General features: G+C 43.5%; 1 protein-coding gene across 1 annotated transcript; it reads right to left on the bottom strand.

Annotated features, from left to right (window-relative positions):
* Positions 1-8,159: 8,159 nt before the first annotated feature.
* MYOD1 (myogenic differentiation 1) lies at positions 8,160-11,805 on the bottom strand. Its single transcript, XM_082760792.1, has 3 exons — positions 11,140-11,805; positions 9,642-9,720; positions 8,160-9,012 (listed from the first exon to the last, which is right to left on the bottom strand). Exons 1-3 carry the CDS (start codon positions 11,701-11,703, stop codon positions 8,762-8,764), a joined length of 894 nt encoding a protein of 297 aa, XP_082616918.1. The 5' UTR covers positions 11,704-11,805; the 3' UTR covers positions 8,160-8,761.
* Between the last annotated feature and the right edge of the window lie 647 nt (positions 11,806-12,452).

Here is a 12,452-nt window from a genome sequence, read left to right on the forward strand (position 1 = left end):
AGTAGGAGCTGCAGAATGTGTCTTGTGTTTAGGGAGGTATTTAGAGGTACTTTGGAAGAAAAAATTATGTTTATGCACAAAGGCTTGCATTTTCAGCCGTGCATGTCAAAGGTCCAGGAGGTCTGAAGTCAAATTGGAAATCGGGCTAGACGTGGTCTATCAAAACATCAAGTAAAATTTGTAGCAGTGAAAATATAAAACTAATTAACGTGGTTAAAAAAAAAAAAAAAAAAAAAAAAAAAAGTCTTTTAATTCACTCTGACCAATAAATGTTAGTCTGTAGAGAGCAAGTTAACAGGGACTCAAATAGTGATGGGGAAAAATTAACAAATGAGTCTTATGTACCTAGACATCTGCTCAGCCAACCAAGATTTCTAAAGGGTCAGTTGCATGTCTGGAAATGTAGCCACTGGTGGCTTAAATAGAAGACATGGAAGTAGACATGGGTTTTGATGATTTTTTTTTAAACTTCTATATTGCATGATGTACCAAAAAAATAATAAACAAGCAAACAAAAACACCAAAAGGCAAGAAAGCAAACAAAAAATCCTACCACATGAAAGCCACAGGTAATGTTGATGGAAGTGAAATGCTTGAAGGTCACATGCCTTCAGTCACCACAAAGCAAAAATGTGTTAAAAGTATGTTGCTTCAGCTGCAAAACAAATGTGCAGGAATCACTACATGCCTAGCAGGTATGAGGATTAAATGTATTGATCAGCCTTTTATGTCTTTTTAATAATAATCACTTGTATTTAAAAGAGGGAATAATGTTTTGTCATCCACATCTAAGGGACAGCTTTTTTTGTCGTTCATGAGGAGCAGAACTCAGAATTCTTATTGCAAAAAGAAGCCAGACAGCAGATGAGGCAAAATGACATATTCAGGTAAAACATGAGCCACCAGCTCACTACAAGCAAGTTCAGTGCAATGACAGTCCTCCTGCCCTTCCCTAGGGATTGGGCAGAACTGCTCAAGAAGGAACAGATGGAAACAGCTGCCAATAGATGAGTTCTGGAAAGGATTCAAGCCACAGTACTTGCTGCGGCTTGGGAGCTTGTGATGGGCAGAGCTCACTGAATGACTGGTATCTATGATTTTGGACTGGACAGCTATCAGTCAGTTCTTACATACGGGACCCAGAAAAAAATATTGTGGAACAAAGCCGTGTATAGGGCATTCGCTGCTATCTTTGTAATTCCAAAGTGAGAAAGGAAAGTACATCTCTAACCACAGAGCTCTAGAACAACAGATTTATCTAACTTCAAGTGGAAAATCATGATCCTTCCTGCTCATAGACAGAAGAGACCTGAGGTCCGTAGAATCTTGGTTCCACTTGTACATGGACAATTCACTAGGTTGCATTTTAGCTAGCAGGAGCTTGCATTTTATTTATTTTTTTAACCTAAATATCTTTCTCATGACAGAAGACAGCAAGAGAGATGTTGAAGACGTGAGCCTTGATGTCATTTCCTTAGAATTTGTACCAGGCAGAGCTGACAGCAGAACAGCGCCTTCCTCTTCCACACCTAGGCTGAAGTCAAAGGCCCATAATGCTTGTGAGTGAGTTTTGTTTTATTTTTATACATATATATATACATATATATATATATGTATAAAAACATATACATATACATATACATATACATATATATATATATATATGTATATAGCACTTATCAACATTTTGATAAACACTCTTTGGAACTGGTCTGATGGCAGGGATAGGAACAGGAGTTGGCCTGTTAGTACCTCAGCACTTCTGTTTCCAACCAATTTAAAACAACAAAAAAAATAGAAAGCCACACAAACCACTGCATCTTCTTTCTCAGAGAAGCCCTATGGTAAGAGGCTTCTTTAAGCTGTGGTTGCACATAGTACTAAAGATAAAAGAACACTGCTAATGTATTTTTCACAAATGTGCCTATGCCATAATTCATTCACTCAAAACAACGGTTTCTCTTGACCTTGAGATTGATTGAACAGGTGGCAAAAAGATAAGTTTAGGAAAGTCAGTGACGCAATGCCAATAATTTTGTCGTCTTGCATATTTTCTAGCATACTGTGAAGAATAAATAAATGGCAAAAGCTAAAGTGTCCTTGGCAAACAAACAAACAAAATAGTACCCTGTGATATTTTTACCTTTGCTTCCCCTCACCACACACAGTTTACGCCCACAGAGCTTGAAATATTAACCCAGCATGTTAATTTATTTCTTCCAGAGTTGCCCTGGCCATTGGATTTAACATCTCTCTTGGAAGTACTTCAAACCAAATGGCTGGCTCCATCTCTAGCTTTGTTAATTAGGCACATTACTTTGTTGCTTTTTTCATATCGTTTAATGTAATTGGCATTTGTGCAGCTTTTTAAAGGCATGTTTGGGCCTACATTTTGTGCAGCTGGCTCTAAACTGCAAGCTATTTCAAGTGTCTAGTTCTCTAGAAGACCGCCTTCGAGAGCACGGAGCATCTGCGTTGAGTGCACACCATGCTTCCTTTCCAAAACAAAGGAAATGACTACTGTGACACATGTCCTTCCCTGTATACGTTTGTATTTCTGTGGCATTATGTTTGTAACGGGAGCATTAGCCAGCCAATTTGAAGAATAGGACTCCATCTACAAGCTGTTGTGTAAACGCTTAGCTATAATACAGTCTTTATCCTAGCCACCTTTATTCAGCTCACAGGGATACTTTGCCACGTAGACATAAACGGCTGTGATTTTTCACATAGAAGTGAATCTTCGCAAGCCATGAATTTGGCCTCGCTGTGATAAATCCTACAGATAAGAGTGCCAACGCAGTGTCAACTGCCAGTAAAACCAATGAAGTTACACAAGGCAGGAATTCAGTACATTAACTTCGGTTGTCATGGTGTGAAATGCTCTACCTGAATTGGAGAAGTGATTTATATAAAAGTTTAGGAAGAAAATATGTATGTACGCACTGAAGAAATCATCTAATTCCTCTTTTTCATAGAAATGCTTCCCTCTAGCGGCCTGAAAAAAAAAAAAAAAAAAAAAAAAAAAAAAAAAAAAAGAAAGCACAATTTGCTTATTAATTGCAATAATATAATTTCCACTCATGTGGCAGCAAGTAGGAATAAAATATGCCTGGTAGCATAAAAGGCGCATGGATTGTCTGAGTTGCAGCCTCAGGAAACCCACAAGTAGCATAAGGCAAAGTAAAGAGAGTTGTAACAACAAGGCATTGCTTTACTGGTATACAGGCCTGCTGACTCTCTTCTGTGAACAACCAACTGAAAATGCAAAGCATTTCTCACAAACAGCAGGATCATAATGCTCTGCCACACAGTGCTGGTCGAAACCACCGATTTCAAACAGAACCACACGTGAGGAAACAGTCACGAGCTGAATGCACAGGTCTCACAGGACATCTGTTCCCAAATGTGATGCGTTGTCTTCTAAAAATAAATAAAAAAAATAAACACACAGAAAAACAACCATCCTGGCTCACAGTCAGTCAGACGTAGGGTGCTGCACACAGCGGTCGTCAGTGAACCAAGAGGACCCTTATATCCTCCCAGAATGTGAAGCTAATCCACAAGTAAAATTCAAGTCATTCAGGTTTTGTCTTTCAGATACATCAGCCAATTGCATTCGTTTGAGGATTCAGAAGTAAAGCATCCATGTGAAGGAAAGGAAAGGAATGTTTTATGGCCAAGGTGTAAGGTAGATGACCTTTAGGTATGTCACCTCTACACTTGCTAATGTTTTCCTTGCGTAGTGTGAATTGTTATTTCCAAATATTATGTAAGATTGTTTCTCAGCTTGCCCTGTTCTACACCTGAAATTTAGGTGGAGGTGACTGTGCATGATGAGGTTTGTGTACCACTGAGGACTAGAGGACCATGGCATTGCAAGCCCACTGTCATCTGCTCTTGTGCCTGTGCCTCATCTGCCTTCTGGTAAGTAACCTGTCTCCTCCAGCACCATTTCTAACAACTCAGGCCATACCCAAACGAAAATAGACTGATTTCCCCAGATTTGTGCATCAATAAAATAAAAATAAAAATAAAAACCTGCTATTCCTTCCAATTTTCTCCTGTTTTTTTCAAGAAGGCTCTTTGGTAGCAAAGTGCTTGGCATTTTCCTGGTGTATGGAGCTCCAGGTGGTGACTGAAGACAGTAAATATTTTTGCCGTTTCTCCACCGACTGATTTTCCATTATGAAAAGATGAGAAAACAGGACATTCAACTCACCAGGAGTTGACCTCACAAAGAAATGCAGTCTGCAAGCCATCCAGCAGATGCCGCCGTTGGACAAAAAAAATAGCTCAAGGTCAGTTCAGGCTGCCAAGGGAGGACTGGTGTTCCCAGCGTTTTTATCCAGCACCTCCCTATCTGGTCCCTTAAAACTGGGAGACCCATTTTACAACCATGCTCTTGCAACATTAGCTGACTGCTGAGACCCAGACTTCTAAATGAATCTGATTCCAAGCCAAAAAAAAACAAAAATAGTGGAAAGCTTCACTTCATACTCAGTATTTGCCTGCCTACTGAGGAATATGGGGTCATTCCTTGAGTCTTATATAAAATACCACACTTGTTTATGTTGTTAAGACCCATATAGAAAATAAAAGTTCCTGAAGTTCCTAGTTTCTGATGGGACCTGGGTGGGAAGGGACAATGTGGAGGCTCTTCTGTATTACGCTAAGGCTCATTCTGTCCGTTGTTAGCCCTGAAATCTCAAACATTGAGTGGTGAGCCACTAGTCTCTACTTAATGTAATTCCCAGCTGTGCAACAAACTTTTTGAGAAGGGAGCTGCATAGACCAAGGAGAGAAAGTCATGGCTGTGCAACAGATTTACTAAAAAATGTGATTTGAAAGGCTGAGGCAGGGCTAGCAGTGAAGCAGTAGTAAGTAAGTAGTAAGTGAGGGACTCAGGTATACCTTTCAAGATGATCTCTTGGATGTTTGGCATAGGGCCTAGTATTTCCATACCAGAAGCTCAGCCACTGATTTCAAGGAACAAATTATTAATTTTAATCAAGAGGGAAATAATTTCATTTAACATGCAGGTGGTGTCTTGCTTCCTTCTCTGTTTTGCCTTTGGATGTGGCTCTTCTGGTGATGATAATACTGCTTTTACGAGTGAAATGAGCAGGTTTTGCCCTGTGTGCTATTCGGCACTTTCAAGTATCTCTGCAAAATGCAAACTGTAAAATGCAAACTGCTTTTCCTTCCACATTCAGTAAGGTCTGGTATAGGGTCTTTATCTTGTGCTGAAAATGACAAGTCATTTTAAAAGAGCAGCATCTGGTACAAAACGGCCAATTTAATACTGCTTAATTACTATTGGATACAGATGATAAAATATTTTAAAAGGAAAAATATACCAGCAGTAGTTAACGTTTTTCTTACAGCTAAAATTGAATTTTTAGTTTGTGAATATTTCTGTAGCAGTCTCAGTGATAATTTGAGAAAGGGTGTATAATAACATTGTTATATAATAAAAAGGCAATTTTATTGCACTTTTTTGTTGTGTGAAATACTGACAATAAAAAAAAGTTCCCTATTTTCTTGTATATTTGCAAATGTCCTGATGAAATTTCAAAACCAAAGCACCTAGCATACATAATTAATGTACACATTTATGCCCTTTCTCTTTATCCATTGTAACAGTTTAAATTTGGGTAAGGTAAACCAATAATGCTGGTTTCATCATGCAGCTTCAGCAGAGCTTTCTGAAGCTACCAAATCGAACCAAACATTGCTAAGACACACACTTATCCTCATGTTCAAGAGCAGCTAATTTCCTTTAATTAGTAGTAGTTATCTGACTTTCGGGAGGTAGCCTTCTGCAGGAAGCATCAAACAGTTCGAAAATCTTCAGTGAAGAGTTTCACACCCACATTGGGTCTGGCTCTGACTTGCCTTGTCAAGGCAGCTTGGGAAGATGAAGGGTCTGGTTTGCAGTGCTCCTCAGTTTTCCCCAAGCTCTGCATGTCAGTGCCATTGGCCAGGTTCAGATTTTTTCAGTCCTCATCCTGCAGAATATTGAATGGGAACCCACAGGCTATACATCGATGGTTTCGGACTGTTGGTGTGCATCTGTAGTGCACCCCGGTGTGTTTCTGGAGACCCAGCTAGACTGCAGTTGGCCTTGCAGGGTGATCCCTAAATGTGTTTTCAGGCATTTATTTTAAAAATATTGCCTTAGAAATAGGCGGGCAAAAATTGCACAGGGTGTACATTTTCCTTATTTAAGTTGAAAAATAAATATAGCTGTAATCTAAGCATGTATTTATCAGCATCGATGCCCTTTGGTCTTGCTCCTGTGGACTTCTCTCCCTCTGACATCAGTGGGAAAAAGATGGGTTCTGCGCAGTAAATCTATGAATATTTGTTTCATCTTTATCCATCCATCTATTTTGGGATGTGCCAAATGCTTGCTCTCTGTTGTAACATTAACATCAGTATGTGGAAACTTGGGTGGCTAAAATAAATCACTGAAATGCAATATACATGACTTCACGTGGAACTGCATGTACATTGTTGGGCACCAGCACCCCGCGTCCGCCGTGCCGTGCCAGCTCTGCGGCGGGGTGCTTCCCATTGTGTCCTGTAGGAGCGGGGTCTCAAACCAAGACAGGGGCAGCTTTGTGCTGCCAGTTTATAAAAATAGTCTTTTTAGTCCCTGAGCTGGCAGAAGTATTTCTCGGTTGCCATTATCGTGGTTGTGGATTTGTATCCATGATGCTTTTACCAGGCTCAGAGTACGGGGAAGGTCATGGCATTTCTCACAAGCATTTATTTCATTGCGGGCCTGTTTGTTTGCTGGAGGCAATGAAATTGTTATAACTTATATGTGAAGTACTGATCTGTGGGGCTCTAGCAGTGTTTTTTTAAGGGTAATGGCTTTGATCAAAGTAGCATGGGGCATTTTTCTCACCTTAGCGGAGGCACTCCTGATTCATGACAGTATGAACGAGCACACCAAAAGTTCATTTCCTTTTAATATTTAAGGGAAAAATGAAGGTAAATAAGAGGGGGAAAAGGGGTAAGCCTAACACTTACAGCCTGGACTGTTTCCTGCCCACAGCAAAGTCAATGGGACACCTTTACAGAGCTGGACGTCGATAAAGGTGTAGAGGGGACAGCTCTGCCTCAGAGTCCCCTGGGCTCTGCACGGTGGTCCCGTGCCTCAGAGCACCCGTTTATCATCCACCGTGGTCGGCACACGCAATGAGGGAGCTGATGAGCTCTTCCCTTCTTCCTTTTTCCTGCTTAAGAGGTAAGAGCTGCTAAGTTGAAACAAAAGCCGTAAATCACAGGGCTATGACAAGGAACAGGTTGTTGAATATGGGCTGTAGCTGCTGGTTATTCTTGTCTGAATGTACAGATATGCTCTGCTGGTTACTTATCAATGACAATCTGCTCCAGGCTTAACCCTGAGCAGGGCAAGCTTGCGAGGTTACACGTGTATGCTGAATGAAACATACCCCACTGGTAATTTTTAGCGAGGCTCTAAACAAGAAATAAATCCCTGGAGTAGTGTTGCCAGAGATGCATAAAGTTCAAATCCAAATTAAAACTGCCTTTCTTTGGCCTGAATTCTGACCTGAACTTGAGGAAAACCGTGATCTATACTTTGAACTTGACGACAGAAAATCACTTGAGATTAAATTCTAATACCTGATATGACCATGGTACAAACACTTGAAAATTAAAACTTGAATGGAAAAATCTGAACATCTGTCTCAGGGTGTAGGTCTTGCAAAATATGGTCTCAAGACTTTTAACTTACGGTAGCTGCAAGGGACGTTGAGGAATCTGAGTTACCGAGACCAGTAGTTCTGATAAAGCTGTGTAAGCTCAAATCCTACAATGTAAATCCTACAATGTAAACTTGGGGGGAAGAGAAATATGCTTATTTACTTTACAAATCTGTTTTGTAAGGACCATCAGTGTGTAAGACTTGGTTTAGAAATTGCTAAGATACTACACAAAGAGGTAGACCCCTGTTCAGCAACGCTGTTACACAAAGTAATTGAAAGTAGTGCAGCTGAAGCATGTTCTTGATTTCGTTGCTGAACCAGAGCCTGTATCTTCTTCCTGCCAAGGCAGCGATCTTAACACCACTCCTAAATGCACTAGTAATTCTAGAAGCCCTAATGAAAGTCAAGATAACGCCATAGATTTTATAAATAAGGGTCTTTATTTAGAATACTGTTGAAAACATTCTTGGCAACCACATTGTATAAATATATAAAGTTAAAGTTTGGCACAACAAACCAAGCAACATTAAATATTTTTTTTCCTTTTTTTTTGTTGTTGTTTTTAATATTTTGTTTTGTTTTTTCCTTTTTTTTTTTTTTTTTCCAAAGCAACTCTTATTTACAATTATACAAAATGTTTTACAAAAAATGGTCCACAACCTTATTTTGGCCAGAACAAGGGGTAATAGGAAGCATCTGTCATGCCACTGCTGTTGTAGATTTCTGTTTTCCTCCACATTCAAGAGCCAGGTTCCTATTCTCCAAAGCCCAGATAAAACATTGGCCATTTCATGGTATACAACTTTATCTCTAGATATATTAAATAACTTTAGTTTAACAACCAATAAATAACTCGGTGTATTTTGATGTAATACAGGTGTGAAAAGTATTGTAAGGAATTTTGCATGATACTTTAAAACTGGAACAAGTCTTGAAGTCTTTTCAGTCTTAGAAGGCAGGTCTCAGAGCTTGGCAGAGTGGAGCAATTTCTCTTCAGTGCAGTCCAGCTGGACCTGCCTTTATAGCACTTGGTAGATAGGGTTGCTGCTGCTGCTCTCCTGGGGAAGAGGGGTGCAGTTGGTGGGGGAAGGAATTTGGGCTCCGCTATCATTCAGGCTTGCTCCTTCTTGGGGGGAACAGGGACTGCCTTCAGCAACAGTTTCAGCTGGAGGCAGTATGGGACATGTGGAGTTGTCTGTGGAAATCCTCTCCACAATGCTTGAGAGGCAATCAAGGCTGGAAACAACAGAACTCTTCCCATGCTTTGGATCTAAAGACAGACAAAGATACGATCAATTTATCCGATGAGTACTGCGTGTCAGTAGGATGTAGTTCTTTCATAAAAACCCCAGCAAGTGGCTGAAAGTACTCATTTGTGAGCATATAAAGATTGAAAGGAAATGAGTATCAATGAAGGATGCCAATTATGACAAAAGACATTGTAATTTGCAAAATGGAAGGGACCTAAGCAAAATATGCTGCTTTTTGGGGAGGGTGGATCCAGGGATTCGCTTCAGCACATAAAAAGGGAATGGAAAATTGGAATTTCATCAGCAATTTCTCCGGTTTGGATCGGTGATATCTGGTTAGAACAGTCTTCATGCAAAACATGGTTAAAGACTGGAGATTAGTTGCCGAGAGGAATGTATTTTTATCCAGACGTTTTATTTGCAAAGTAGGAAATGCAGCTGTAACGCATCCCCATACTTGCAAATACATCTAGAGGAAATCCACTGCTTCTACAAGCATCAGCAGCTCGCTGGCTGAAAAGGCAGGTTCCTTTTTCAGCCTGGCTGGGGTCAGCTAAATGACCAGGGACAGAGAAGGCACAGGGGAGGCTGCTGCATTGGCTGTCCCCGTCGCCGTGTTTCTCACACTGCCACTGCAGCAAATACTCACCATTTGGTGACTCTGTGTAGTAGCTGCTGTCATAGCTGTTTCTTCTACGAGAGCTGCAAGGAGGCCCGCTGTACTCCATCTGGAAAGGAGAGCAGTCTGAGTGAGATCACTGGTTGGGGGGCAGCTTATTCCTCAAATCCCAAGAACGATCTTATTTTGTATTTCAGTCCCCAATTTTCAGTCCCCTAACACTCCAGTCCTGGCTAAAATGCTATCAAGTTTATGTCTTAGAGTGAGGCAGATCTTAACTTGCCTCCCCACCCAAAAAAAAAAATCACCCCCAAAATATTTTGTGGCACAGCTGTTCCAAAAGGAAAATTGCCACTGTTGTTACAACTAATGCTGCAGTTTTGCCAAAGAGATGAGGTTTTCCAGCATTCTCACCTGTTATTGCCCTATACATTCATTTTATGATAGGGAGACCAAGGGAGGAACCAATCTTTTTTTTTTTAATTATTTGTGCAGGCTTTTCCAAACGTGAGTTCCTCTTAAAAAGCCTTTAGTCTACCTTTGTCCCTTTTGATTTCCTTTAGTCTCTCTTCCCAGTTCCATTTTGTACAGAAAAGCCCCTAGTTCTTGACCAATATATTTATTGCCCATACTTTCACCTACCATGAAAAGAAAATAACAGGCAGTATTTGTAGGAGGGGTCATTTGTGTAAATCTTGTCTCCCACCTGCCCGCTCTCTCAGTCCCATAGATTCAGCTCAGAGATGATTCTCCTCACCAAAAAATAGAAAATCATCTCAGTGCTGAGAGCGCCCTTGTGATCCCATCCCCGGCAGCTGCCCCGCATACCAGGCACCACATCCCCACCACCCTGCGTCCGAGCAGAGTCCAAGCCCACAGCCCCAGTGACGAGATTAGGCTGTGAGACAGCCTCCCTGGAGCCCTTCTCCCCTCCCCATAACGAGGGAACAGGACTGAAAGCCTGGGGTCTTTTTCCTATTGCTGGGAACTGGGGAGGTGAAGTGTGAGGAGAAGAGGAAAACTGTTTTCAAACAGGTCAAGAAAGACAACAACTGTTGCTTAGACTGCCCTGTTATCGTGACGAATGGCAGAAAGCAAAACCCAGGCTCTCAATCAGTTCCCCTGAGAGTTTTCCCCTGTAATTACCGTGACCCTTTGGGACCTTCCTCGCTGCTGCCCTTTGCGGTACAGACACAGCAGAGGAGGTGCCCCGGGAGCTCTGAAGCACGAGGAGGGCTCAGACCTCACCGAGTTCCCTGGTACCCATCCCAGACTGCTCCCCTAGCACGCTGCCTAACTTCTCCCAGTTTTGCGTTGTTTTTTGTTTTTTCCTAAAGGCCCACAACAGATTTTTCTTCTTTTCCTACACAGCCTGGCGTGGGGACCCTGTTGCTGCTGGACTTCAAGGCAGGAGAAGGGACCTCATCTTCTGCCGGGGGAGGACGTACGCCAGCAGCTACAGGAAGGGCAGGAGGAGGCGACTCGCCCCGTGACGGAGCTCGAGGGGCCTCGGCCACGGGGCACTCACCATGCCGTCGGAGCAGTTGGAGCGGGGGCTGGAGGCGTCCGACTCCCCGCTGTAGTGCTCCAGCACCGGGTAGTAAACGTCCTCCTGCTCCCGCAGCAGCGCCTGCAGGCTCTCGATGTAGCGGATGGCGTTGCGCAGGATCTCCACCTTGGGCAGGCGCTGGTTGGGGTTGGTGGAGGTGCAGCGCTTGAGGGTCTCGAAGGCCTCGTTGACCTTGCTGAGCCGCCGCCGCTCCCTCATGGTGGCGGCTTTCCGCCGGTCGGCGTTGGTGGTCTTCCTCTTGCACGCCTTGCACGCCCACAGCAGGCAGCGGCCGGCCTGGTGGTGCCCGCTGGGCGCCCGCACGTGCTCCTCCTCGTGCGGGTGCCCGTGGTGGTGGTGCCCGTGGTGGTGCGGGTGCTCCTCGGGCTTCAGCAGCCCCCCGACGTGCACCAGCCGGGGGTCCAGGTCCTCGAAGAAGTGCATGTCCGACGTGTTGAAGCACGGGTCGTCGTAGAAGTCGTCGGCGCCCGCGAAGGAGCAGAGGGAGCCCTCCGGCATCTCCATGGCGCCCAGTAAGTCCATGGGGGCGGCGGAGAGGGGGCGACGCTTGGGGGGTCGCGGGGGGCTCCCTGAGGGCTGCCGAGCGCCGGCTGCTGCTGCGGGCACCGCCGCCGACCCCCTCCCCAGCCGCAGCGCTCCGGGAGCGCCGCTCGGGGCTGTATTTATGCCGGAGCCCCCCGGGGGGACGGGACGGGACGGGGCGGAGAGGGGCGGGGAGGGGGCCGTGGAGGATGGAGCCCCCCCCAGGGTGGCCGGGGGGCGGCCCGGCAGCCGCAGGTGCCGCCCGCCCCGCTCCTCTGCTGTCCTTCTGTCGTTGTGTGATTCAGTTTTTGCAAACATTGCCAACCTACAGACCCTAATTTCTACTGACTTGTCTTCAAATGCAAAGATAAGAGCTGTTAGGGACATTCTGTCACTACCCCAAATATATATATATATATATATATATATATATTTTTTTTTTTTTTTCTTTTAGGTAGATGTTTTGGACTCTGTACAAGTTTGTTCTTTCACTGTATCCAGCGCTGAAAAACGATATGTCCCAAGGAGATCAGCTATTGACCACCCTTACTCATTTACAAGTGTATCTCCCAGCTGTTCGGAGAGGCAGAGCAGCCAGCTTGTGGAAACGCTGCTGTTAGTACAGAGGTTCTTTGATCCGGAAGGAATGAACAGATTTTTATTATTATTTTTTTTTTAATCTTTGCTGAACAGCTAGAAGTGAAAATAATTTGTATTCAAAGCAATGCCACACATACAATGACAGAAAA

Source organism: Aythya marila (assembly GCF_965140915.1).
Source record: "Aythya marila genome assembly, chromosome: 5".
NCBI lineage: Eukaryota > Metazoa > Chordata > Aves > Anseriformes > Anatidae > Aythya > Aythya marila.